The 27940-nt window shown below is 41.5% G+C and overlaps 1 protein-coding gene across 12 annotated transcripts; it reads left to right on the top strand.

Annotated features, from left to right (window-relative positions):
- On the top strand, positions 1 to 27756 carry PGAP4 (post-GPI attachment to proteins GalNAc transferase 4). Of its 12 annotated transcripts, XM_072654975.1 has the most exons (6): positions 1 to 131; positions 1507 to 1621; positions 5708 to 5793; positions 6661 to 6752; positions 9088 to 9204; positions 18931 to 27756. In XM_072654975.1, the coding sequence occupies exon 6, from the start codon at positions 19022 to 19024 to the stop codon at positions 20207 to 20209; it is 1188 nt and encodes a 395-aa protein (XP_072511076.1). In that variant the 5' UTR covers positions 1 to 131; positions 1507 to 1621; positions 5708 to 5793; positions 6661 to 6752; positions 9088 to 9204; positions 18931 to 19021; the 3' UTR covers positions 20210 to 27756. The 12 variants fall into 12 exon arrangements, with proteins under 12 accessions (XP_072511076.1, XP_072511049.1, XP_072511058.1 ...); XM_072654948.1 differs by lacking the exon at positions 9088 to 9204; XM_072654957.1 differs by lacking the exon at positions 9088 to 9204 and having other exon boundaries at positions 1507 to 4889.
- The last annotated feature ends 184 nt before the right edge of the window (positions 27757 to 27940 follow it).

Raw genomic sequence — 27940 nt, 5'->3', positions numbered from 1 at the left:
GGCACCGGGCCCGGGAGAGGAGGCGGGTCGGCCGCTAGGGCGCCTCCGCCGGCTTTGGAGATAGATGGGACCCCCGGGCTGGAAGCGAGCAGCCCCGGCCCGGGATGGGAAGCGCCGCGGTTCTAGCCCAGGTAGGAATTCTGCACCCGCGAGGCCCCGCCCTCCGTCCTTCCCATCCCCCCCACCTTGACCTCCAAGCCTGGGGTGGGCGGGGGGAGGACCAGGCTCCCAGGATGGGGGGGTGGGAAGGCATACCCCTCCCCATGGGAGAAGAACCACGGGACGGGTAGGAGGAGGGGGAAGGGGGGTCCGACCCGAAGGGAGGGTGCCCAGGCTGGACGTCCGTGGGGGCTGGCAGGGAGGCGGATGGAGATGGTCACTGAGCCCGGCCCTTCTCCGAGCCGAGGCGCCGGGTCCGAGCAGCCCGCGGGGCCGCATCCCTGCGGGGCCGGATCCCTGCGGGGCCGCATCCCTGCGGGGCCGCATCCCTGCGGGGCCGGATCCCTGCGGGGCCGCATCCCTGCGGGGCCGCATCCCTGCGGGGCCGGGCCGGTGTCGCCCGCGCTGCGTGGACGGAAGGCGGCCGTTTCTAGCGGGTCAGTAAATAAACTTTATTATTATATTATATTACAATAATATATACATTGCCTAGCCGTGTGCTATGATCAGGCCCAGGGCTGAGAGCTGGGGACCCCCCCCCCAAAGGCAGCAGACAGCTGGCGCTCCCGACCCGCGCAGCCTCCCGGGGAAGCCGCGTCCACTGGCCGTGTGTACACCGCATACCAGCCAGAACGAGCTCGGATAACCCGCAGAGGCCGGGGAGGCCCCAGAAGCGGGGCTGCTTCTGTGGGGGCCCCGAGCCGAGCCCGGAGCACGTCAGGAAGGCGCGGGTGTCCTGCGGACCGCGGGGGGCACGCAGCCCTCCCGGGGCGCCGGGTCCAGCCAGGGTCCGAGGCCATCCCGGCCGGGCCCGGGACTTCAGAACGGATCCCATTCGGCCCCATTCCGCAGATCCAGAAACTGGGGAGCTGGGGGGAGGGGCGGAAGGGGGCGAGCTTTGGCCGAGCCCTCTTCACGGTCGTGTGCGTGATAACGAACGCGGCTTCACATCCCTGCGTCCGCAGTGGGCTTTCCTGAGGGTTTCCAGTTAAAGCTTCCTGCCCTCCTGCCCCTGAAACCACGTGACAGACATTGTCCTGGGCCTCTTGGCCCCCCAGACCCTGCTGCTGCTGGACGCAGAGTAGGAGAAGCCAGGGTATTACCCTGAGCTCTAGACCCGGTGCATTCCACCCGTGAGTGGTGAGCAGCGCTTCTAAGCCGTGCTGCAGAGGGCTGGGCTACCCAGGCATGGCTGCGATGGAATTTTACAGAATGCAGAAGATCTCTATCAGGTGAAACACAACACTAGTCAGTGGAATACTTGGGCCATATCTGAGATCTCAGGCTGGAATCTGCAAGCTGACTAGGTAACTATATATAGTTTAATATCTTAGCTTGATTTTGCAGGCCCTAGCTAGTTATGGGAATGAATGGGAGTCGTACAGTTGAGCCTGAAATTCTCTTATCACCGCACCCTCCCAGGACCCGGGGCCCTTTTCTTCTTCTCCCACTTCCCTGTTGGGTGAGTACAACTGCCTCCTGGTTATGTATTGTGAATGCCACAGTCCTAGGTCCTTTCTTTCCTCCCTACCCAAGGGGACTTTCGTCCAAATAGGCTTTGGTGCATTTGGTGCTTTCATTTACACTATTACAAAGCCAGTGAGTTTCTTGGGTGGAGTTGCATTGTTTCCTTTTTGTCCAGATCCAACTTTGTTAAAAAGAATTAAGCCTAAATTTGCATGGCACTTTAAAGTTGTTTCCGACCTCTTTGGGGACAGTTTTATCTACTGATCCTAAGGAAGGCTGAACTTGGCATTATTGTTTTACCACAAAGATACTTAAATGCCCAGAGCCAAGACTGGAGGCCAGATATTCTGATTCATACTCCAGTGGCCTGTCCTTTATATTATGCTTTCCCCAAGAGCATTCTGTAAGGATTATTTTCATAAATGCCACTGCCTCATAGGATGTTAAATAGGGAAGGACTTTAGAGATATTTAGACCAACTGAATGAAGAAACAGACGCTGAGAAACAGTAGGGTAGGAATGAGTACTGGATTTGGAGCCAGAGAACCTGAGTCAGCCGGTCAGTAAACATGTAAGTGCTTGCTGTGTGGTAGGCATTCTACTCAATGCTGGGGATATAGATACTGGTAAAAGACGGGTTCCTGAAATTTGTGCTCAGTCAGTCTAAGGGACTCCATTTTAAAAAAGCTTGCTAGGCTCAGAGACAGCTTGTAGGAAAAGGCATTTCACCAATCTCATCTCCCTATGATGAGGTTACAGGGGAGAAGCTGAGGTGGCAGAATTGTCTTTCTTTTATTGTAAAACTTGTCCATAAAAGCAGAGTGCATGGTTTGAAATTCCTAGCCAGGACATGGTCACTGCTTTTGCCTTGGGTTGCTACCGTAAACCCCTTTCCCTTATTTTGTGAGTTTTGTCTCATTCACTAGGACAAGGTCCTGAACAAAGATTTGTTTCAACACCAGCTCTTAAGGAGCTCATGGTCTCATGGAAAAGGCAGCATGGAAACGTTATACAAACAAGCTAAATTGGAGATAATCAACAGAAAAAACGTGCTAGCATTAAGAGGGATTTGCAGACTTTATAAAAGTCAGTTATGAGAACAACAAAAGGTCATAGGTGAAGTCAAGCTCTAAGACATTGTAAGAATGGGAAGAAGGATGAGCTTCATTGCTGGTGCTTCATACAGGAAGCCCTTCAGCAGTGCTCTGGTGGGGAGAAATTTCGGTGCATAGGATTGTCAGTCCAGGCATAGCATGTTCCAATGCAGAATGGGAAATGATGTAATCTAGTTTGGTTATCACATAAAATTGAAGGGAAGAAAATAGAAGAATGGAAAAGTAGACTGGAGTTACCTTTCTAGCAAATGCTTAGAAACAAACAGAGTTTTTTGTTTGTTTTGATTTGTTTTGAAAGAAAAACATGTCTGGCTTCCTGGAGTCTACCTTCTGATGTAGACACAAAGCCACTAACAAATGTGAAAGAGAAAAGGTAGAATTGTACGGCAGACCTACATGTGATAAGGGTGTGTGTGTGTGTGTGTTCGTTCGTCCTTTGTTGCCAAAGAAGACCATGCCATCTGAGAAATGATGACATGACTTGCCCTTGACTTTGTTTGGAGTGAGGTCACCAGCCTCACTTCTCCTCCAGAGCCATCTGAATCCAGTGACCAGATATTCATCAGGATGACTGGAGGTGACCCAGGATGAGGCAGTTGGGCTTAAGTGACTTGCCCAAGGTCACAGAGCTAGTGAGTGTCAAGTGTCTGAGGTGATATGTGAACTTAGGTCCTCCTGACTCCTGCACTGGTGCTTTATCCACTGCACCACCTTGCTGCCCCCATATGATAAGGTGTTTTTGATAAAAGACTGTCTCAAATTTTTTTTGCTCATATTTTTAACAATCATGACTTCAACAAACTTTAAGTCCCTGCGTGCAGAGTTCTATTAAATATAGAGATTAACGTGTGTTTCCTGTCTTTGTGGAACTCAGAATCTAAAATCGAATACATAAAAGATGTTTTATCATTGCATTTTTGAAAGCTCCCTTTAATATCTGCTATTTTCCCCAGAAGGGCTCTCAGGACATTCATCTCATTATTTCCCACCCAGTTATTCTTCTGGACTTAACTGTCTTCAGAAACTCAAGATAAAGTCAACTTTGTAATTCCTATGTCTTCGTATCATTTCCTACGCTGGCTGCAGGATATCATCAGCCTCCTCCCACTCTGCTGTAATCCTGCCTCCTTCCCTTTTCTAGACTCCTCTTTCTGAGTTCACATCCAGCTGTGTGACCTTGGGCAAGTTACCCAACTTCTGTCTGCCTTAATGCACTGAAAAAGGAAAGCAAAAACCACTCCCGTGTCTGGGTAGCCAGGTGGCTTAGTGGATAGAGTGCCGGGCGACGAGTCTTTCTGAGTTCAAACCTGGCCTCACAACTATTGTGACCCTGAGCAAATTACTTCACCCTGTCTGCCTCAGTCTCCATATCTGTAAAATGAGCTGGAGAAGGAAATGGCAAACTACTCCAGTATCTCTGCCAAGGAAAACCCCAAATGGAGAGGGATAGTATTGAAAAATGACAGCTTCTCTCATCAGACCGTGAACTCCCTGAAGACAGGGACTTGGCCTATGCTTTTCTTTCTGTCTCCAGACTTAGCACTGTACCTGGCACACTGTACACTCTTAACAGTTTTTTGACTCCAGCTGTATAGGAAAAGGACTGTCTCTGATGTGTGTTGAAGTTCTTAGCACCTTTTTAGAGATTCCAAGATGGTGATTGGTATGGGGTACAATGTTATCCACACTTTGTGATCTTTGAGAACAGTGATTGGTTAAGGTGAATGAGAGAAGAAAAATGAAATGTTCTCCATTTCACTAAAGGGTTACCTAACAAGATAGGGTATAGAAGGTCATATCAATGATGCCAGCTGGTATGGGGCCATTTAGACCCAGACAGACATTTATTTATGAAGTTATTATTGTGAAAAGAGGGGGAGACCTTTTCAACTGGTTTTAGGAATGAAAGAAAAACAAAGAACAGTTAACACTTACACAATACTTAGCCAATCCATATCTTCCAAGGGAGTTTATCTGGCATGTGTCATTAGATGGGTTTTGGGTCATCTTTCCTTTTTCCATTAGAGAGATGAAATAACCTCATAAGTCTTTTAACCTTTCTCACCCTCAGTTCCTTTTCCCGTAAAATGGAAGTAACAAGAGTACCTATATCACAGGGTTCTTGTGGGGATCAGATGAGAAATACACGTAATGTACTTTGCAACTTTTAAAGGGCTATATGTTAAGCTAAGTATAAATGTATATTGAAGTATGTATTCTATAAAAAACGATATGAATTTACTTAAACTCCCCAGAGTGAGGAAGGATAGCATATGCTGTTCCAAAATCCTACAAAATAAAACATCTCCTTGAACACAAGTGAGGTGCTCTGAAGTGGATGGCACCTGTCTTCATTCAGCAGACCTGAAAAGAGTCTGCAACAGACTTTTGCTAACCTTAATGAAACTAATTTTCTTTCAGATTATAAATGGGAGAGCAGCTGAATCATATCACAATAGTATTAGTACAATGAGTATTGTATCAATAATGGACCTTGAAGACAGAAAAGTCCCAAGCTTACCAACTTATTGATTTCACCTGGTATTCAGAACAGTGTGTAGTAGAGATTGGACTGTGTAGTCTTCTGATATTGATCATTACAAGAACTATTGAATAACGTGGCAGATGAGGGGTATGCAATTTCAGTGGTTTGTCTTTGATACAACTTGATTATCTTTGTGCATTCATATTCAATTAATAAGACATCAATAAAGCCAGAATTTCAAACGCATTAACAATCTTAAGAAATGGAGTATAAAATAATAGGGAAAAAATCATCTCACGAGTGTTGTTTCATAACTCTTTGCAGGTGAGGGATTATTTCATTCTTTGCACTTGTATCTTCTGTGGCTAACATAGTGCCTGACACATAGTAGGTGCTTAATAAATGCTCAGTTGACTGTGCAGTAGTTCTTGCCTTTCTTAAGTTGAAGTCTCAGTGTCTTTATTTCAATATTTTTGATCAGTGATCACAGGATCTCAGCTGGAAGGGACCTCAGAGACCATCTAGTCCAACTCATACTTGGTCAAGCTTCCCTTGTTCATGTACCAGGCAAGTGACCCCTTGCTTAAAGATTTTCCAATGAGGTGGAGACATACCTCCTGAGGTAGCCCCGTTTTTAGCTAACTCTAATCTTTAAGAAGTTCTGCCCTTTAAGCCTGAATTTATCTCTTTGCAAAATTTGCCCATTGTTCCTTGTTCTGCTCTCCAAGGCTAAGCAGAATAAATCTGAACCCTCCCGATAGCTTTTAAATACTTGAAAATAATGATCACGTATGCCCAAAGTATTCTCTTCCCCAAGTTAAATATCCTGACTTTCATTCAACCATTTCTCATGTGGCATGAGTTTGTAATCTTTCCCATTCCAGATTGCTTTCCTCTGGATGTTTTCTAGCTTATTGAGGTGTAATTAAATGTATTTAATGATGGGAGCCAAGATTCAGGGTAGGGGCACAAATTTTAAAGTTAAGGAAAGTCATTTAAAATAGTCAAGAATTTGACTTTTAGATCGAGTAATGAAGACTCAGCTGAAACAAAGCTCTGAACTACTTAGTATAGTATGTCATAGATGAACGGAGAAAGGTAACTTCCTTTGTAAGGTATCCTGAAATGAAATACAGAAATGTAAGAGGAAAACAAATAGACAAAAAGAAAGTTTCTGGAGGAAAAGTTTTGCTTTGGGCTGAACTTAAAGTAGTTCTGAGAACCAAGACCAGTGTTTAAGAGATGTTTCATAAAAGAGGTGCGTTATGCAGGGGTCAGAGCGAGAAGGGAATGGTTCCTGTGCTCTATGAGTAATTCCTCTAATGTAGATATGACACAGTTTGGAGACCAAATGATTCTCAGGATGCATTTTCTAAAAAATAGTATGTAATCAAGAGTGATGATATACATTTAAATTTCTTTTTTTTCTGACAGGACAAATAACTTTCATCTGGGCAGCTTCAGCAGAGTTATGAGTCCAGTTTCATTCATGTTACCAACATGCTGTGCCCAAGACAATTCATCAGGTAAAGAAATAAACTTTTTGGCTGAAATTAGCATATTCCTCAGTGAGTTACTGCAAAGAAAAAGAAAACAAAAAAACCTTCATGTCTTCTCAATCAGATTTGTTTAGACTTTTGGTTTTGACCGAAACTTTCTTGCCTGGTTGAAATCTTTTTTGTCTACTTCTGCTTTCCTCCAAAATACAAGAGAATAGAATTCCAGTCCCTTTACTAAATCTTGTGATTAAAAAAAAAATCTATGTAATAATTCTTATAGTTCTGAATTCTCCAACAGTAATGGGTCTGCACTGAATTTGTGTTTAATGATTCATCCATGCTGCACAGTTAGTTTTACTGGTCATGTGAAATGTTCCAAAGAAAATAGTTTTTATTTTTTCTTCCTTGATAGCATGAGTTCTTAAAGCAAAACGAGTTGTCAAGAGAACTATAAATCTCAGTGATAGGGAGTTTTCTGAAAGAGTTCTGGTAATGCATGTGTCCTCTCACATCAGGACAGAAAACCCCAACTGCAGATTGACTCAATATCCAGCTTTGTTCTTGTTCTTTTTTAACATAAAATGCTGAATGGAAGCCAGAGTGTTCAACTTCAAAAGCTAAATTGAGGAGTTGATATTTTTTGAACCAATAGAAAGCCACTGTGGTTTGTTGAGTAGCAGAGTGATGTGGTCAGATCTGAATTTAAGGAAAACTTTGACATCTGTGGGGAGAGACTTGAGGAAGGGAGACCAATTAGACAGGTAAAATTCCAGACTCAGAAGAGACTTTATAGACCACGTAGCCCAGGTGGCTGAGGCAGCTGGTGGTGCAATGGATAGAGTGCTGGGCATGGAATCAAAAAGACCTGAATTCAAACATGGCCTTAGATACTTACTTGCTCTGTGATGCTGGGCATCAGTTAACCTGTTTGCTTTAGTTTCCTCACCTGTAAAATGGGGATGATAATAGCACCTACCTCCCAGGTTGTTGTGAGGATCAAATGAGATCATAGTTGTAAAGCTCTTAGCACAAAGTAGGCAATGTATATGTATATGTAATCCATATAGATGAATATATATGTGTGTGTATGTACATACACACACATACATACATACACAGTCATCCCTTAATATTCACAAAGATTAAGGCACAGAACCCCTGAAAATGTGAAAAAACTGCAAATAACTCCAGGCATACCCCAAACCTTTATTTTTAATTATTCTGATCACATTTATTTAACACAAAAAATAAGTAAAACAACACATTGCATCCATAAAAAAGTTTCAGTTTCTACACAAGAGAGATTAATATGTAGCTGCAGCAGCTGCTTTACGGATTTCCTTCTAACAACAAAGTACAAAGATCTCTGGGAGAAAATCACATGACTGAACCTGGATGGTAGAGAAACAAAAAGGCAGCATTCTCAAAGAAACTGAGTAGCCTGTAGTTCTTTGAACAAAATTTAACAGTTTATTATAAATGTATGTATGTATACTTATGGTAGTAAATTATTAAAATGCATTAATAACACAGTATTTATGCATTTATGACAGTAAATTTTTTTTAAGTTCTCTCTACAAGTGTGTGTCATTTGCGATTTTCTGCAAATCTTCAAAAATTCCCATTTACTTATCTGTGGTCAATCTGTGAATAGCCAGAACTGTGAATGTGAAATCTGTGAATGTGAGGGGATGACTGTACACATATGAGCAAGGAGGTTATGTATTTATTTACACACACACGTGCTTATTTTCTCCTTTTCCATCTGGTTCAACTACCTCTAAGCAAAAGTCCCTTCCAGAGCATTCCTGAGAAGTGGTCATCCAGCCTTTAATTGATGACCTCCCAGTCCACTTTTAACTAGCTTGTTAGTGAGTTGCCATGTTTTTAGAATGGAAAACCACCCTCAGAATCAGGAAAACCTAGGTTTAAGTCTAGCCTCTGTTGCCTTCTGGTTGGGTGACCTTGGGCACATCATGGTGACCCACAGTTTAAGAATTATTGCCACAGGCAACTCTCAAAGAGGTAAAATGAGAAACAATTTCTGTTCCACATTGGTAGAGAAATTTTCCTACACTACTGAAGTCACTGGTTAGCACCACTGATAGAAAGTCTTCCCTTTGATAAATCTAGATTTTCTTCTTTGTAGTTTCTACCCATTATTCTTAGGTTTACCATCAGAAGTGTATTATAACTCAAATCCCACTGGTAACTCAAATCCCACTGGCCTCAAGTGAACCAGATTAAAATATAATTGGGGAATATTTAACAAAATAAGTAAAAATATAGTACAACATAGATAATGTTAATTTATGGTTTTCTAAGTCTATATGTGACTCGCTGGGATCTGTTTCTATTTGAGTTTGACAGTGTTGCTCTAAATGGCTTTGATGCTCCGCTACAAGTTACAGAGACTGAGAAGCTCTCAGATTCTAAAGGACTCTTGGTCCCTTTGCAGAGCAGTTCATTCCAGGATAGGGTATGTCAGTTTTTTATTGTTCAATCATATTGATTGCTTTTCGGTTCAATACATCATAGGGTGGTAAGGAGCGATTTTAATGATCCATAGAATGGGTATATTAGTATATCTGGGGGGAAAAGTCTACAGAACTTAGATGTAGGGTCTAGAACTGGGGTCTGGAGAGCTGGGGTCAAGTTTTACCGACTGTAGGATGCACGTGTAGGTATTTAACCTTGCTATGTCTCAGTCCTTGATTTGTAAAAGTGAATGTAATAAGAGACTTAGAGGAAAACTCTTACTTTCTTTTAAGAATTTGAAGATCTGGCTTGTAAAATGGTGATCTCCAAACTTTTTTTGATCACACTGCCCCATCAGTAAAAATAAATTTTGAACATCTCCAATTTATAAATTATATACATGTACTGATGACTGACATTATGCATGTTATAAAACATGTACAAAAATGGACATTTTAAAGGATGAAATGAAAATGGAACAAAATTTTGTTACTAGTACAAAAATCCTTTTTGCTCAGTAAGAAAAGAAATTTGTTAGATCAATGCAACAGAATATGCTTCTTTATTTTTGGAAATCTCAGTTTAACACTGTGATACATCGATTTGATGGTCTAGTTTTAAGTCAGTTTTTTTTAATATTTAGTTTTTATGAATGTCATAGCTGGAAAAAATGCCTCATGGGGGTAGAGAGGGCCAAACAGAAGAAGCACCTTATTGGCTACACTTACTTAATAAATTATAATACTCATTTTTCTATCCCATCAACTATTTATGCAAAGACTTTTGTTGAAATTGAGTTAGTGACTTTCCATCATCCCCTTTGTCAGAGAGGAGGGACATGGTATTTGGAGGTCAAGTTCCAAAGCTAGAGGGTGGTTGGTTTAAGTATGGGGGGGGTAGGGGCAGGATAGATGGTAAAGATACTCAGGTAGACCCTATTTTCTGATAGTAGATGTCCTTCATCTAGATGAAGGGGCAGCTGGATGGCACAGTGGATAGAACACTGAACCTTGACTCAGGAAGACCTGAGTTCAAATCCAGCCTTAGGCACTAGCTGTGTGGTCCTGGTCAAGTCACTTAACCTCTGTTTGCTGTACTCCACTAGAGATGGAAATGGCAAACCTCTGTGGTATCTTTGCCAAGAGAATGCCATGGACAGCATTGTTGCATTGGTCCATCGGGTCATAGAGAGTCAGACACAACCAAACAACAACGTGTCCTCCATTTGCTTCCAAGCAGCCCCGTGGTGTGTGGTTGGGGGTTTCTTAGAGGAGAGCTGCATGATGAGAGAGCTCTATGCTCAGTTATTTGATCCTCACGCCTATTAGCAGCCACAGCTGCTGCTTACTCACAGTGCTATATTCCTTGGCTGCTCCTGCTGGCGACTGTCCCAGGCCTGCGTGAGCCTCCTTTGTTCTCCCAAGGATGGAGAAAGAGAAGATCCCAGGCAGGCAGCCAGGAGCTCATGAAAGGGGACAGACAAGGTGTGTGCTGTTGCTGCTGGGAGTGGGGAAGTTGGGGAGAGCCTGAGGGCCAGGTTGGGTGGGAGTAATTGACTGTCTGCTGGAGAAAGGTGTGCTTGGCTGACTCTATCCCCGCCCAGCCTGCCCTGGGGACAGAGAGATTGAGAGAGAAGGAGGCAGCAGCTCCCAGCATGGTGCATGGCACGTAACAGGCTGTTAGTAAATGTTTATTGATCAACCGAACAACCATGCTGCTCTCCTCAGTTCTGATATTTTCTTTGCATGGCCCAGTGGATGGTCTTTTATATACTGGGGGAAGGGAGGTAATGCGTGCCCTATTTGATCACTACTGTAGAACAGAATAGAATTGCTTTGGGGTGCTCCCAATGGGTGGGACTTAAAGGGAGGCAGATGTTTCTGGTCAGTGTCAAACAGAACCCAAAGAGGGACAGCATGGAGTAGTGGATAGAGAGAGGGACTTGAGGCTAATGAGACATAAGTTCAAGTCCTACCTCTTGACATACAAGAGAGAAGGTGCTGGCCTGACTTAGCAGAGGGAGTGTCCTCACCTGGGAGTTCCCTATTCCACTGAATCACAGCTGCCGTTTCTATGCTTGTGTAACACAAAACTACCACAACTAGCCTTTTTACCAAAGTGGAATACACACCTTTGCTATTGTGTATTACTCCTAGCTCCTTGGCACCAGCCTGCCTCTCACTTTGAAGTCTGGAAACCCATTAAATGGGCCTGAGCAAGACCCTGCCTTTAAAACACCTGGTCAGCCCTCTTCTGCACCGAGGCATGGCCATGTTGTGTGGGACTGCCCCACACCAAAGAAGGGAGGGATGGCTGAGAGCCGGGGCAGGAGGGTGGTGCTTGCTGCAGGACCGCCCCTTCTCTCGGGCCTCAGCATCACACCTCCCCAGGGTGTATCCAGCCCCTCCACGCACCACACCTGTCCTTATCTTCTGACTGAGGTAGGTGTAATAATAGTAATAATTTAGCATTTATGCAGTGTTTTCAAGTTTGCCAAATGCTTTGCATAGATTCCCTTTGTGCGTCCCTCCCATGGGCCCTCGCCCCTCACTGGGGCAAGCTTGTGGTTGTCCTTGACTCTGCCCACATGACCGGTCTGCTGACAGGTCTTGGCGCTGCTGTGTCCATCACCTCTCATGTACATTCCCTTCTCTGCCCTGGTGAAGGCCCTCATTCTCTCACACTGGTCCACTGCAGCAGGCTCAGGTCTCTGCACTCCAATCCATCCTCAGCTCAGCCGCCAACGTGATTATCCTAAAGTCACTTGCTATTCAGAAACGTCACTGACTCCTTCCTAATTGGATATGAAATGCTCTGTTTGGCATTCAAAGCCCTTTACGATCTGACCCCTTGGAACTTTCCAGTCTCCTCACACTTGACTCTCCTCCACCTCCTCTATGCTCCAGAAGTAATGGCGTTCTTGCTACGCATCACACATGATACTCCTGGCACTGTGCTTTTGCACCTACTGTCCATTGCCCGGAATACTGTACCTTCTCCTGCCCCTGCCCCTACCTCTGCCTCCTGGCTTCCTTCAAGACTCAGCTCAAATCTCATCTTCTACAAAAGGCCTTTCTCAGTGCCCCACCCCCAAGCCCTCCAGGCCCTTCCTCTGAGATTACCTTCCAGTTACGCTGTATATTATATTGTTTGCCTGTTATCCCCCTCGTTAGAATGTGAAACTCCTTGAGGGACAGGACCATATTTTTGCATTTCTTAATATCTCTAGTTCTTAGCACAATGCCTGATGCATAGTAAGTGCTTCATAAATACACTTGTTAGCTGATTGACTGACTTCGTGGAATTTACAACCTATTCTGCTATAAGTAGAGCTGTAAGTTTATATGTGACATATAAACACATTACACATTAACTCAAATTAGAATACGACTGCTATATAAGACAAGGCCAAAAAACAATCTGTGTTGGGTGGGAGGCAAGAAGGGTTGTTTTCAACTGGAAGACTTGTGTAAGAATTAATACAGAAGGCTCTGAGCTGAGTTTTGAAAGAAGGATTGCGTTTCAACAGATAGAGATGGGGGTGGGGTGTTCTCTGTATGTGGGGGGGGGGGATGTCTGTTAGTCTGTCTGTCTGTGTAGGATACATCTCTACGAAGCATGGAGGTGAGGAAGTACCAAAAGAGGGATTTCAAGAAATAGGACATGAAGGGTTCAACTGTAATAAAAGCACAAGAATGGGAATTGCAGCAAATGCTTGGATTCATAGGTTTTATTAAAATAAAAATTAGTTTCTCTGCCCCTCTGGGTTGGTCTTCATAAAGTAGTCCTTTATAAGTACTCCAAAGTACTTATAAAATATGGATGGAGAAAAAGCTATGAGAAAATGAACAGCTGAAATATATGTGATGCGGAGTTTTTTAGTGATTTTTTTTTTTTTAAATATTGATATGTTCAGCGACTTTAGTGACATTTTATTGAATGCCAGTGTGCTTCCACACGGAACACCTCATCCCTGTCTCCATCTGTTGATACTGAAGCCTTTCTTTAAAATCCAGTTCAAAGCTTCTGTGTTAATTCTTTTATGACCCTTCTAGTGGGAAACAGTCTTTCATGCCTCTCACCCAACACAGGATTTTATTTGTACTTGTCTCCATTGTGATAGATGTTAGGAGAGATACAGAAATTAAATAAAATGCATTCCCTGTTTTCTTTTATTTTTAATTTATGTAGTAAAACAGGCATTTCTATAACGTGGTATAATAAAAAAAGATAATTGCTCATGAAACTGCAAATTGCAAAGTTTCAAATATACAACTTGCAATTCTTTTTTTTTTTTTTTAATCAAGTCCAACATTGGCAGGTTGGACCTAGACACAGAGGACCTCTGCTTCCTTTTTTTTTTTTTTTATTTAACTTTTAACATTCATTTTCACAAAATTTTGGGTTACAAATTTTCTCCCCTTTTATCCCCTCCCCCCCCAAACACCAAGCATTCTAATTGCCCCTGTGACCAATCTACTCTCTCTTCTATCATCCCTCTCTGCCCTTGTCTCCGTCTTCTCTTTTGTCCTGTAGGGCCAGATAGCTTTCTATACCCCTTTACCTGTATTTCTTATTTCCTAGCGGTAAGAACATTACAGTTGATCCTAACACTTTGAGTTCCAACTTCTTTACCTCCCTCCCTCTCCACCCCTTCCCTTTGGAAGGCAAGCAATTCAATATAGGCCAAATCTGTGTAGTTTTGCAAATGACTTCCATAATAGTTGTGTTGTATAGGACTAACTATATTTCCCTCCATCCTATCCTGTCCCCCATTACTTCTATTCTCTTTTGATCCTATCCCTCCCCATGAGTGTCGACCTCGAATTGCATTCTCCTCCCCATGCCCTCCCTTCTGTCATCCCCCCCACCCTGCTTGTGCCCTTGTCCCCCACTTTCCTGTATTGTGAGACAGGTTTTCCTACCAAAATGAGTGTGCATTTTATTCTTTCCTTTAGTGGAATGTGATGAGAGTAGACTTCATGTTTTTCTCTCACCTCCCCTCTTTATCCCTCCACTAATGAGTCTTTTGCTTGCCTCTTTTATGAGGGATAATTTGCCCCATTCAATTTCTCCCTTTCTCCTCCCAATATATTTCTCTCTCACTGCTTGATTTCATTTTTTTTTTTAAGATATGATCCCATCCTCTTCAATTCACTCTGTGTACTCTGCCTCTATGTATGTGTGCGTGTGTGCGTGTACTCCCACCCAGTACCCAGATACTGAAATGTTTCAAGAGTTACAAATATTGTCTTTCCATGTAGGAATGTAAACAGTTCAACTTTAGTAAGTCCCTTATGACTTCTCTTTGCTGTTCACCTTTTCATGCTTCTCTTCATTCTTGTGTTTGAAAGTCAAATTTTCTTTTCCGCTCTGGTCTTTTCATCAAGAATGCTTGAAAATCCTCTATTTCATTGAAAGACCATTTTTTCCCCTGAAGTATTATACTCAATTTTGCTGGGTAGGTGATTCTTGGTTTTAGTCCTAGTTCCTTTGACTTCTGAAATGTCCTATTCCATGCCCTTCGATCCCTTAATGTAGAGGCTGCTAGATCTTGTGTTATCCTGATTGTATTTTCACAATACTTGAATTGTTTCTTTCTAGCTGCTTGCAATATTTTCTCCTTGACCAGGGAACTCTGGAATTTGGCCACAGTGTTCCTAGGAGTTTCTCTTTTTGGATCTCTTTCAGGCGGTGTTCTGTGGATTCCTTGAATATTTATTTTGCCCTCTGGTTCTAGAATCTCAGGGCAGTTTTCCTTGATAATTTCATGGAAGATGATGTCTAGGCTCTTCTTTTGATCATGGCTTTCAGGTAGTCCCAAAATTTTTAAATTGTCTCTCCTGAATCTATTTTCCAGGTCAGTTGTTTTTCCAATGAGATATTTCACATTATCTTCCATTTTTCCATTTTTCTCTCTTTGTTCTGTGATATCATGCTTTCTCTCAAAGTCCTTAGCCTCCATCTGTGCCATTCTAGTTTTGAAAGAACTATTTTCTTCAGTGAGCTTTTGCATCTCCTTTTCCATTTGGCTAATTCTGCTTTTGAAAGCATTCTTCTCCTCATTGGCTTTTTGAGCCTCTTTTGCCAATTGAGTTAGGCTAGTTTTCAAGGTGTTAATTTCTTCAACATTTTTTTGGGTCTCCTTTAGCAGGGAGCTGATCTGCTTTTCATGCTTTTCTTTCATCTCTCTCATTTCTCTTCCCAGTTTTTCCTCCACCTCTCTAACTTGATTTTCAAAATTCTTTTTGAGCTCTTCCATGGCCTGAGCCCATTGGGTGGGCTGGGACACAGAAGCCTTGATTTCTGTGTCTTTGCCTGATGGTAAGCATTGTTCTTCCTCATCAGAAAGGAAGGGAGGAAATGCCTGTTCTCCAAGAAAGTAGCCTTCAATAGTCTTATTTCTTTTCCCTTTTCTGGGCATTTTCCCAGCCAGTGACTTGACCTCTCACAATTCTTTTTAAATATACAATAAAGTTATCCTGTAGCTTTCTTTTATTCCTTCCCCACTCACCCCAACCCTAGAGAGATGGTCACCAGTAGACACAAATAGGTGACTGTCCTCAAGTTGTCTCATCATTGCATTTCAAAAACACAATCTGCTGTGTCTACTCATTTTCTTGATCAGTCCATTTCCATCTGTCATTCATAGTAACTTAGAACAGAGGTACTCAAAGTGCTGTCCGGGGACACCTAGAGGACCCAGAGACTTTTCCAGGGGGTCTACAAGGTCAAAACTATTTACACAGTAGTTCTATTTTAATTTCCATTATGGGAAATATACTCATATATATAAATATGTATGTGTGTATATTTACCATAATGTATGTATATATACATATATGTATATATGTGTATACACACGTGTATGTATACATTACACACATGTATATTACGTAATACATGTATATTATGTAATACATTACGTACACATTATGGTAAATATACATCCCACATAAATATGTGTGTGTATATGTGTGTATGTGTGTGTATCTCCCCATTGGGATCTTCAGTAATTTTAAGAGTGTTAAAGGGTCTCAAAACTAAAAAGTGTGAGAAGTCCTGGTTTGGAGATCAATTACCATTGGACTTTGTCAGCAGGTGAGTTCTTAGCTTTGGGATTCATGTTACTGCCCTGCAGTTGTGTCCTTCCTGGGAAGCTGAGTTACTCTGGCTCCCTGCCTGCCACCAATCCGATGAGCTCATTCCTTCTGCATACCCTCGGTATTTTCAAAGGCTGTTTGATCTTGAAGGGACCCAGAAGTCTAGCATCAGTCTTTTAGTTCTGTGTTGTTTTCCTTTTGATTTGGGAACGATGGCTGCTGTTCACTGACACTGCGCCCTAAGCTAGTGCCCGGTCCTGGAGAGGTGGGGTACAGGAGTTGGAGTCAGAAGACGTGGGTCTGAGTTCCAGTGTTGCCATTCACCAGCCATCATGATCATGAGCAGTTCGTTTAATTTCTCAGGGTCTCAGGGTCTTCATTTGTAAAAAAGAAGATAAGAATATTTATAAGACCTACTGTAAGGAAAAAGGGCCTAGTGAATGGTGAAGTTCACATAAATGGGAATATTAGTAATATTGCAAGTATTTATAGACGAGAGGTAGCATGACAGTAAAAAGTCAGGAAGAACTCAGTCCAAACCTTACTTCTGACATGTAGTGTCTGTGTGACCCTGGGGCAAGTCATCTGACCTCTAGGCAAGTCTCAAAATTTAAAATTATGGAATATTCCAACCTCTGTTACTAAAGGGTGTTTCCTCCCCTTAGAGTTCCCTATACCAGTGAAATAACAAGTATAGTCTTTGTGCTTACCTCTGCTTAGCAATACCACCTTTGTTCTAACCAAATTCAGAGTTTATATATCTCATGTTCTGAATTTCTTGTGTAAGTGATTGGGGACAGATCACATTCTGTTTCGTATCTAAAGAGCATGAAGGAGAAGGTGACTGAATTACTTGCTTGAGGTGAGGCTTCTGTGTTTCATTTTTATTCTCTTAAAATTTTTTCTTTAAATTTTTTTTTATAAATATAGTCATTCCTCCTTAAAGACGCTTAGCTTGCCTTAAATATAATAAAAATATTTAAGACAAATCAGCTGACACAATGACTGTGTCTGACACCCTATATTGTATTCCACATCTGTAGTCTCTCACCTCTCTATTGAAAAAAAAGGAAGATACATTTCATCATCTGTTCTCTAGGAATGATATTTGTCATTACAAATAACCTGAATTCAACTTCCTTTTGTTTACTGTTTTCTTTGTATTTTGCAGTCATCGAATAATTTGTTCTGGTTTTACCCACTGCCCTCTGTTTCAGCTTATGTAAGTCTTCTCATGTTTCTCCTCATTGTTTTAGGAGACACTAGAATCCATGATTCCTGCAGAGTCTGTATTATCAAGTTGGTGCCCTTATTAGCCGGGCCTGGTATTACATTTTCCTTCTCACATCTCTTCAGATTTAAATTTTTCTTTTCCTATAAATTAGCTGGATTACATTTTGCAGTTCATTATCCCTATCTTCAAACTGGAGTGATGATGTCTGGGGTCCCAGGAAGGCATAAGATTTATCCTCCCGCTTGTTTTTCTAGTGCCATAGAGGAACGAATTTCAAAGATCAATGTGGTGCAGATATTCTACAATAGCAATAACTTGTGCAGCTAGAAATCATAATTGACCCCATGTAGAGAGTTTTGCAAATAAAAGCATTTTGCAGTTTATCAGAGGTACTGCATGCTTAGTACTTAACAAGGACCTGTCTTGGGGCTTGGAATTGCCATTCCTTACCCAAAGACAGTACAGTTATCCCTGCCATATCGTGACTTTTTCCATAGTGATTTTGATATGTGGCGGGTTGGCATAAGAAATTAAATGGAAATTTTGGGGGAGTTTTGCAAAAAGTTACAGATGACACACAGAGACGAGCAGATGACACAGAGCCTAAGAACAAATACCTAACCCAAATTTTACAATAAGGTGCTGTAAACATCCCATAAAAGAAAAAAAATTCAGATGTCTTGTCTGGAATGAAGGAAGGGCCAAAAAATTTTATACAGATTTTCCAGATAGGCGGGCGCTGCAACCCTAAGCCCCATGATATGGAAGGGATAACTGTAAGAAGAAAAAGGCAAAGAAAATCAGATTTCCTGTCTCAGAAGGAAGCATGGTCCCTACACTTTGCCAGAGCACATGATTCTCCATACAGTGGCTTAAGTCTTGGGATTGACTGGAAGTCATCCTCACCCTTCGGTGAGAAACCAAACTGACCCAAGTGAAAACTCTTCCATAGTTTCCTAATGACAACTACAATCTTAGTGGTAGATTTTTCCATCCTGTAAAGTTGCAGCAAATACCGCGGCTGATTAAAGAAATATTACGTTAGTGCAGATGGTCTTGTTTTCCATTTCTGGTGAAGTTCTGGCCCATAGCATCATATCTTTCTTCTGTTTCCTTCTGCAGCCATCTTTTCCTCTCCTCGCCACCCCCATACCACCCTGTTTGGCAGAGCTGAATTATTCTTATGTAGTAATGTACTCCCAATTTAATCATGTACTCACTTAAGTTATAGCCTTCCACATACTAAAGAGTGGTAACCACCCAACTTCACATTTGGGCTGAAATTCCCTTCCTTTGTATAAAATGGTGTGTTCTGAGTTTCATCCATACTTTTCTTAAAGGCCTGTTACTTTTTGACCTTATTTTGCCATTCTCTACCTTTTTTCTTTAGGGATGATGACCTCTTTTCCATAATCAGATGCCTCTGGGACCAGAAGCACCAGAAACGTGCCTGAATCAGAGCAGCCACTCCTTCTTCCACGATGCTTTTCCTTAAGCTGCGGCTGCTGTCCTGGTCCAGCCCTGCTCTCCATTTCTTCTTCTTGACCATCATAACGTTTGGCATCTTGGCCCCTCTGACCTGCCACCACCTCCTCCACTCCTATTTCTATGCACGCCACTGGCACCTGAACCAGATGAGCGAGGAGTTTCTGGAGCAGAGCTTGAAGGAGGGCGAGGCTGCATTCCACTACTTTAAGAAGCTTCAGGCCCTCAACACCACCCTGCCCAAAGGTGGGCAGGTCCCCTCACGGCCTTGGCTCTTGATTACCATCATCACAGTATACCGACAGCCTGAGTTCCACTATGTCTTACAGGTGGCGTCTCGGTTCCATCGCCTACTTCATCAGTGTGGTCAGCCATGCCTGAGTTATCAGCTCTTCTTGTGTGATGTGGATGGGAGCTCCAGACACCAGGATGCCAAGCTGCTGGCCAGTTTTATGCCTGTGACCAGCCGATTTGCAGGCACCAAGGGGGTGAACGTTAGCAGAACGGTCTTCAGGAATACATTTGAAAAAGAGAAACAGGACTATGCCTATTGCCTGGAGAAATCCCTGCAGAGTTACAACCCAGAATACATCCTGATGGTGGAAGATGACGCCATTCCTGAAGAACAGATCTTTAATGTCTTACGGCACCTGTTGGAAACTAGATTGTCTGAGCCACATCTGAGAAATGCCCTTTACTTGAAGCTTTATCACCCTGAGAGACTCCAGCGCTACTTCAACCCAGAGCCCATGAGGATTCTGGAATGGTTTGGTGTGGGGATGTTCTCGGGGCCCTTGCTCGGCTGGGCCTACATCAAGATTGCCAACCTCCCAAGACTGAGCTGTCGCATTGTTCTTTTCTTCTCCTTGTACAGCATGGGGCTGGCAGAACTGGTGGGCCGGCATTACTTGCTGGAGCTTCGGCGGCTGGCCCCTGCTCTCTACAACGTGGTCCCTACTACACAGTGCTGCACTCCTGCCATGCTTTTCCCTGCCTCCTCAGCCCAGAGGACGGTGAGCTATCTCACTGAGATATCCTGCCGCAATGGCTTTGCCAAGGACATGGCCCTCTACTCATTTCTACAGGACAAGAATGAGAGGGCCTATGTGGTAGAGCCTAACCTAGTGAGGCATGTTGGACTCTTCTCTAGCCTCCGGTTTAACTATAAGCCCAAATTGTTATAAAATTCTAGAAAAGCCTTTCTGGATATTGTCAGAGCCACTTCTTAGGGATGGATACACTTAGTCATGTATTTTGGATTCACTTACCTTCTTTTTGGTTTGTTTTGCGTTGGGTAGAGAAATGTTCGTTGGGGAAGTGAGGGGCCTAGGGGTTAAGTGCCTTAACAATTCCTAACCTGCAGAGTAGTAGCAGGCAGGATACCACTTGAACATCAAGTTTCTTCCATATTCTGCACCAGAACTAGATGTGTGTCTTATCCATAAATGTCTTACGAATTCTGGATATTTTGATTTTGACATTAAAACTTCTTAGATCAGACCCAGTAAATCTCTTACAAACACACACACACAGACACACACACTCTCTCTTTCTCTCTCTCTCTCTCTTACTCATGCACTTAGTAACTTTCCACACAAAAAAGAGGGAACACCCAAGATTAAAATAGGTACGGCTTTGGGAAAATTTTCAGTGAAATAATAGGCTGGGGTTTAGATCTAATAAGATCCTGGTAAAACATTCACAAAGACAGACTACACACAGAAAGGAGACGGTAGATTATATCTGCGGGAGTTTGGGGTACATTGGCCAAGGGTCTAAAAGCTTGCAACTTTAAGGTTCTAGGGTGGTCAACCCTTTCTTCTCCATACCCCTCCTCTCCAATAAGTCTGAAGGCATAACCCATCTAAACTCTCCAATTTTGAATGGCTTTCATTTCTTTCTAGCCTGGAGCACCATAATTGGGATTCATTTGCCTTGCCAACAGTGATTGAGGCTTCTAGTGTTATGATGGACTGCCTATTTCCTTTCTTCTGTTGTATGTTTGGATGCTTTCCACCTCTATGAGAGTTCATAGGGGAACTGAAGGCAAAATTGTACATGTATCATCCACATTTGTTCGTTGATCCTACTGTGTGCAAGGCATTTTTGCTAGGCATTGAGAGGACCACAAAGATAAAACAGAGAGCACAAAATCTTAGAGTTGGAAGGGCCCTCAGATCCTGTCTGTTCTAGTCTAATCTGTAACTGAACAAAATCCCTGTTGCCATATACCTGACGAGTGATCATCCCGTCTGCCTGAAAATTGCAATGAAAAGAAAATGTACCAGATTCCAATGCAACTCAGTCTACTTTTTCATAGCTCTGAAGGCTAGGAAGTTTTTCCTTACATTAAGCTTAAATTTGCCTCTTTGTAACTGCATTTTGTCACAAATTGTCATTAATTATACATGCACATGCACACATCCATACACATTCTTATTGAGCATCAGACCTGGCCAAGATTAGAGATCCTTGATACCTTATAACAAAAAAAAACTCCATTCCAAATAAAAGAAGGAATTTTGTCATCTGTGAATGGTGTGGGATTTCACCTTCAAAGAACAGCTCAGCTAATATGCACGTAACAGTGACTCCTTGGGTTTTTGTATTTCATATCTTTCACAATGTACTAATAATATATTTTCTGCTCCATATTGAGTTTCCTTTTACCAATAACATAAGAAAGATGTCAGATTTCTGCTGGGTGGAAAATGTTTTTCTGAGAAAGTCAGTTGATTTTATGATGGCAACAAAAGTTATATGTAGTATATCAAATGACTATTTGGCCAAGTTTTTGGTATGTGTACAACTCATTATAACACATTGGATAGAGTTAGACAGTGGTCTTCAAAATACGGTTGGCTGTTGCCATCATCTGGGTACAGATCAAGAGCTGCTCAATTGCTTTTTAGCTAAAGCAACTTCTGCTTAAGAGAGGCAGCATGGCATAGTGGATTGAAGACTAGCCTTGAAATCAACAGGACCTGGGTACAGGTCACAGATTCCTAAACCAACCTGCATCTATGAAGTGGCGTTTCCATACCAGGAGATACCCATGCTAGTCACAAGCCTAAACCAAAAATCAAAAATCTGTCTAGGCTTAGAGGTGTTTTTGTTTTATTTTGTTTTGCCTTTTATAGCAATCAGATTTGCCTTGTTTGTTGGCCCATCAAAAAACCAATTTCTAATGATTGAATTGCTTCTATTTTACAACTTTTGTGTGAATTTTTTAAAAGGCAATCAAAGGAATAGGCACTAATTAGATAATGATGTTATGATAATCATTTTCACAATATATTATCATGTAATATAAATAATTATAACAACGTTACAGTTATTAGTTTTAGTTATTTAGTGGATCTGTTCAAGATACTCTTATGGGCCCATATCCATTAAAAACAATAGGTCACAAGCTCTTACCAGTCCATTTAATTTTCCCAAGTCAGCTAGAAGACAGTTAGCTCAGAGCAAAGGCACTTAATGCAATAGCACTCCAAGAAAATTTATGATAGAATATTCCTTCCAAAAAGGCAAGGTACCTTGTCCTACTAATAAAACATTCTTAGGGGAAGTGACCATGCCCAGGGATCCTCATGAGAGGCCCACATGTGGGAATCGTGTGGAAGGGCAACTGGATCTTTAACTCTGCAGGACCCTTGATATCTTCTTCAAGACATCAATCCTCATGATCTCCACTGATGAGGTGCTCTTCTGAGCCCATCCATTCAAAGGCTAAAGCTGTCTTGGCTTTAGTCTGTTAGGATATAGTGGCAAGAACTCTTTAATGAAAGCAGAATGATAAGCTCTTTCATCATAGGCTCCATACCCAGCCAAAAGAAAGCACACTTCTCATAGGCTAAGGTAAATCTTTTCTTTTGGATTGCGGAGCTAGTCAGGAGTCAAAATTTTTTGATGTGGTTAATTATCTGCCTTAAGGTTCTGATACTCTTATGTTCTCAAGGTATTCCCTGGCTAAGAGCAAGTGAATTTTAGCCAGGACAAAAAAAGCCAGGTCATTGTTCTCCCACCACCTGTCTTGCATATCTGCTCTTATGCATTTTTGTCAGTAGCTAGGCTTGACTGCTCTAGTGTGATATTTAGACCAGGGAAAACCTAATTCTTGCTACATTAGTATTCCAGCAGATTTTTTTCTTAAATGCTTACAGGTTTCATCACTTCACCTCTCATAACAACTTCCTGCATTGAACTTGAAAAGAAATAGAAGTCCTACTTTGGTAGAGGGTATTTTTCATCCCTACACCCCTGAAATAATATTTTGGATGGAAATCTTTACAGTTATTTATATTGCTATCACTTCCCTCTGCTACATTCTGAATTCCTTGAGAGCAGAGATCTTCCTGATTTTAAAAAATATTTTGTTGATGTCTTTTGTACTTTTACACCACAGCCATCTGTCTCCCCATATACCTCTGTCACCTGCCCCTTCCCCATGCTAAAAACTTCCCTGTAACAAGGAAAAATAGTCAAGCAAAGCCAAACAACAAAACAGCAATGTCATTCTAACTGCACATGCAATATTCTGTACCTGTCATCTTCTACTTTTCCACCAAGAGAACGAAAGTGTACGTCAATACCAGGGAGTCAAAACTGGTCATTGCATTTAGCGATAATTATGATGACTTCTGATATTGTCTATTGTCGTGTTTCCTCTCTTCATTCTGGTTTAGTTTGTACTTCCCATGTTGCCCTAAATTCCCCTGTATTCATTGTTTCTTTCAGAGGCTGAAGGCTGATTATTCAACTGTTTTTAAGAAGGGACCTATGGTTCATCTAGGCCATTGAATTTTGAATAGCATTTTGAACTTAATCAAGTTTTTAAATAAATAGATTATATAGCTCTACAGCATGTGGAGTTAGGACTCTTTCATCTAGCAGATGGAAGAACTGGGACGGAGAGAGTCAGAGGAGTCAGTGTGTAGCTGACTTAGGATTGGCAAGTTATGATGTATGAATGTATGTATGATGTATCAGCAGATCTAGCATAAGCATCTCAACAATCAGCCCCATGCCTAAATAGAATAAATCTTAAGGACGTAGGCAGATATCTGTATGAGAAAAGCTGTTGAGATCACTAAAGGAAAACGTGCCTGTAATCTTACTTTGAAACTCTGATCCATAGTAGCACAATATATACTAATATAACTTCTACCTGAAAGAGGTAAAAAAAAAAATAGTGACAAGAGGAGACTGGAGCTGTTTCCTCATCCTCTATAAATGGGTCTCAGACTTTTTTTTTTTTGATCCAAGGAATATTTCAGTTGGATAGAAAACTCTTAATGACATACTCCCATCTCCTTTTGGAAAGAGCCTGGGAGGTCAGGAAATCTGGCTTCAGGTGTTGCCTCTGATGTCTGTCGGGCTAGTCACTTAAGCTCTATGAACCTCTGTTTCCTCATCTACAAAATGGCAACGATAATAATATTTGTACTTCCTATCTTACAAGATTGTTGCAAGGGAAAAATCTTCAATTCAACAAACATTTGCCATATACTTACTCTACGTTCTTGACATTGTGCTAGGTAGAAAAAGAAAAGAAAGAAAGCAACAATCTCTGCTCTCAAGGATCTTAGTACTAGGAAGGAGAAAACGGGGTACAGCACATACAACAAATGAGCATATAATCAGTACTTGATGTGAGCCTTGTGAATTCAAATTTAATATGTTGCCATATAGTATACACACAGATAAGTATAGCTTATATATATATATATATAAAATTTTGAGAGGGGGAATCATGAAAAGCTTTTCGTAGGATGTAAAACCTGAATTGAACCTTGAAAACTAGGGATTCTCAGAGGTAGAAGTAATGAATTTGTGCCCTCTGGGCATGGAGGTTATAGTGGCATTTGCAAAGCAGAGTGCTGAGTTCGTGAAACTGCTAACAGGATCAGTTTAGCAGAACTATAGAGAGGAGTAACATGAAATAAGATTAGAAAGACAGGTTATAGCAAGTTTGTGGAAGGCCTTAAATGCCAGGCTGCAGAGTTTGCATTTTATCCTAGAGAGAATAGGGGCCCACAGGGTGTTTTTGAACAGAAGAATGACATATTCAGACCCATATCTTAAAAAGATGATTTTGACAGCTGCAATGGAAGGATGCAGTTGTAATGGGCTGGTCCTGACCCAGGCTGATCCTGTGGTAGTTTAGGTGAGCAATTAGAATAAAATGAGACACTCCTAATCCATCTAACAGTTAACAAGTGGAGGTTTACTTAGCCATAGTAGGGGAAAAATGCACAACCAGAAGCTCTGATTCAGTTGTGCGCAGCTTCTTATTCCTCATAAAAGGGCTCTAGCAGTTTGGACTTTTTGGTGCTCATATGACCAGGAACCTGCATCAGCGGTCCAAGCTTTAGTCTCTTGTTCCAATCAATGATAGTTTCAATACCTTTTAAGGAAAAACAAGCTTAACTGGAGTGGAAATGGGAGGTGGAAGTGAAGAAATTGCCCCCACCAGAAGGGGGAGAGGCTAGAGGCAATTGGACCAGTGGAGTTCTACAGCAGTCCAGATGAAAAGTGATAAGGTCCTGAACAAGGAGTTTTTTCCTCATGTGAAAGCAGAAAGAATAGGCAAGTACAAAAGATATCCTAGAGGTAGAACTGACAAGGCTTAGCCATTGATTGGATGTGGGTATGAGGGAGAAAGGAAAAATCACATATAACTCCAAGATAGTGGTGTCTCTAACAGAAATATCTAAATTTGAAAGAAGGAAATTCGTTAAAGAAGAAGATGATCAATTGTATTTGGACTCATTGAAATTCACAGGACATTCAGGTGGATAGTTGGAATCATGAGAGTGGATGAAGTCACTATTAATGTATATAGAGAAAAGAAGGCCCACTGGATACTTTGCAAAACTTAAAATGCTATGAAGATGAGTTATTATAAATAAACAAAATCTTAGTACCAATGGGAATGGCGATGTTTCTGATGAGATATAGAGGAGGGAGCAAGCAAGCGTTTATTAAGTTCCTATGTGTCAAGCACTATGTGAGACACTAGAAATACAAAGACAAAAATGTCCTCAAAGAACTTATGTTCATTTGGATTGCAAAGTAATTGTTGCCAGGAATTAAAAGAATTTTGCATTATAAACATTAATGTAGTAAGATATTGGTTTATAGGTGACTCTCAGGAAGCACTTCTTAATGAAAAGAAAACAAGCCTTTGGAGACAGACTGGGTTTGAGACTTGACTGATAGCTTTTCATTGTCACCCTTTGGAGCCTCAGTTTCCTAATTTACAGAATGGGAATAATCCTTGTCCTCTCCCACCTCACAGGTCATTAGGGGAGATAATGGCTGCATACAAACCTGAAAAATCACAAAGGGACAAAATGTGAGCTGTTGCCTCCATGGGTTCCCTGGGCCATTTTGAGAGTCCCTCAGTGTGAAATCTAAGATAGACATTGAAGAAGGTGGGTGAAGTATACCAGAGTTAGCTAGCACTGTAATCCTTGTCCCTTTTGCATCTCTGCTTTGAAAGTTATTACAATAGAAATAGATGAGAACTGGCACATGGATTCAGCCGGACTAGAATCTTTTTCCAAATAGTTAGGATAAAAATAATAACCAAATGACTCACTGCAGATTTCTGCATAATGCTGCAATCCTGTTTGAATGTGTGAAAGATATGTCCCTGAGAAGCCCTTAAGTAGACCGAAAGAAATGTAATTTTTCAAACTTCACATTCTCCAGTATCCCAATGGACTTCACCGGGATCTCATTGATGTAGGCATGCCCCCAGAATGCAATTCATGCATACCAGTCCATCTTCTGCAACTGACTTCCATGTCACTTTTAAGAGATGTTTTATTGGTGCTTTTTGAACACTGTTTTCATCTTCGCATACCCTCCCATACCATCTGAACCTTTTCTTAAAATAAAGGACAACAAAACAAAATGAACTGCCACACCATGTCTGACCTCATTCTTCTCCTCTAGACCACCAAACAATGAATCAAAAAGAATTTATGAAGTGCCTCCTGTGTGCCAAGTATTAGTCTAATTGCTCTGAATTCAATGACAGAAGGAAAGCAATGTCTGTCCTTGACATGCTTTTAAAATAAATCTTCAGTTTTACATCACCTAAATTTCTCCCCATATGCCTTTTTCTCCCAGAGAGATATCTTTTATAAAAATGAAATTTTTTAAAGGGGAAAAAAGAACAAAATTGTAAAAAAAAAAAAGCAAACACTGGAAAAAACTAACATGCAATGTTCCTTATTTGTGAGCCCTATTCACAACTCTGAAGAGTGGGGGCAGAAAAAACCCTGGAAAGACTTACATAAACTGATGCAAAATGAAGTGAGCAGAACCAGGAGAAAGTTGTACATAGTAACACCAATTTTGAATGACTTCACTATTCTCATCAATACAGTGATCCAAGACAATCCCAAAGACCTCGTGATGAAACATGCTGTCCACCTGCAGAGAAAAACTGATACTGTCTGAATACAGATTGAAGCATTCTATTTTCTCTTTCTCTTCTTTTTCTCTTTTGTTCAAATCTTCTTGTATATAAAATGACTAATATGGAAATGTTTTATGGGATTGCACATGTATAACCTATATCAGATTGCTTACTCTCTCAGGAAAGGGGAGGGGAGGGAGTGAGGGATAGAGTTTGGAACTCAAAACTTTTAAAAAAATGTAAAAAATTGTTTTAACATGTAATTGGGGAAAAATAAAATATATTTTTTTAAAAAGAGTGGAGGCAGGTGTCCTCTTTTTTTTCTTTTCTTTTTGTAGGGTGGGGATTACCCTCCATATTTTTCCCTTGGTAGGAAAAATAAAAATCCTCCCTTGTAATAGAGTCAGCTATAAGCAGCAAGAATCCAATCTGCAACAAAATACAAGTGAGGCAGAGCTCCAAGCATAATCAGTTTATTAGA

Source organism: Notamacropus eugenii, chromosome 1 (genome assembly GCF_028372415.1).
Source record: "Notamacropus eugenii isolate mMacEug1 chromosome 1, mMacEug1.pri_v2, whole genome shotgun sequence".
Classification (NCBI taxonomy): domain Eukaryota; kingdom Metazoa; phylum Chordata; class Mammalia; order Diprotodontia; family Macropodidae; genus Notamacropus; species Notamacropus eugenii.
Note: the sequence above shows the minus strand (reverse complement) of the source record. Positions and strands in the feature narration are given on the sequence as shown.

Excerpts from the sequence above, each read along its gene's own strand:
- PGAP4 (XM_072654994.1), top strand. The coding sequence starts at position 19,022 with ATGCTTTTCCTTAAGCTGCGGCTGCTGTCCTGGTCCAGCCCTGCTCTC.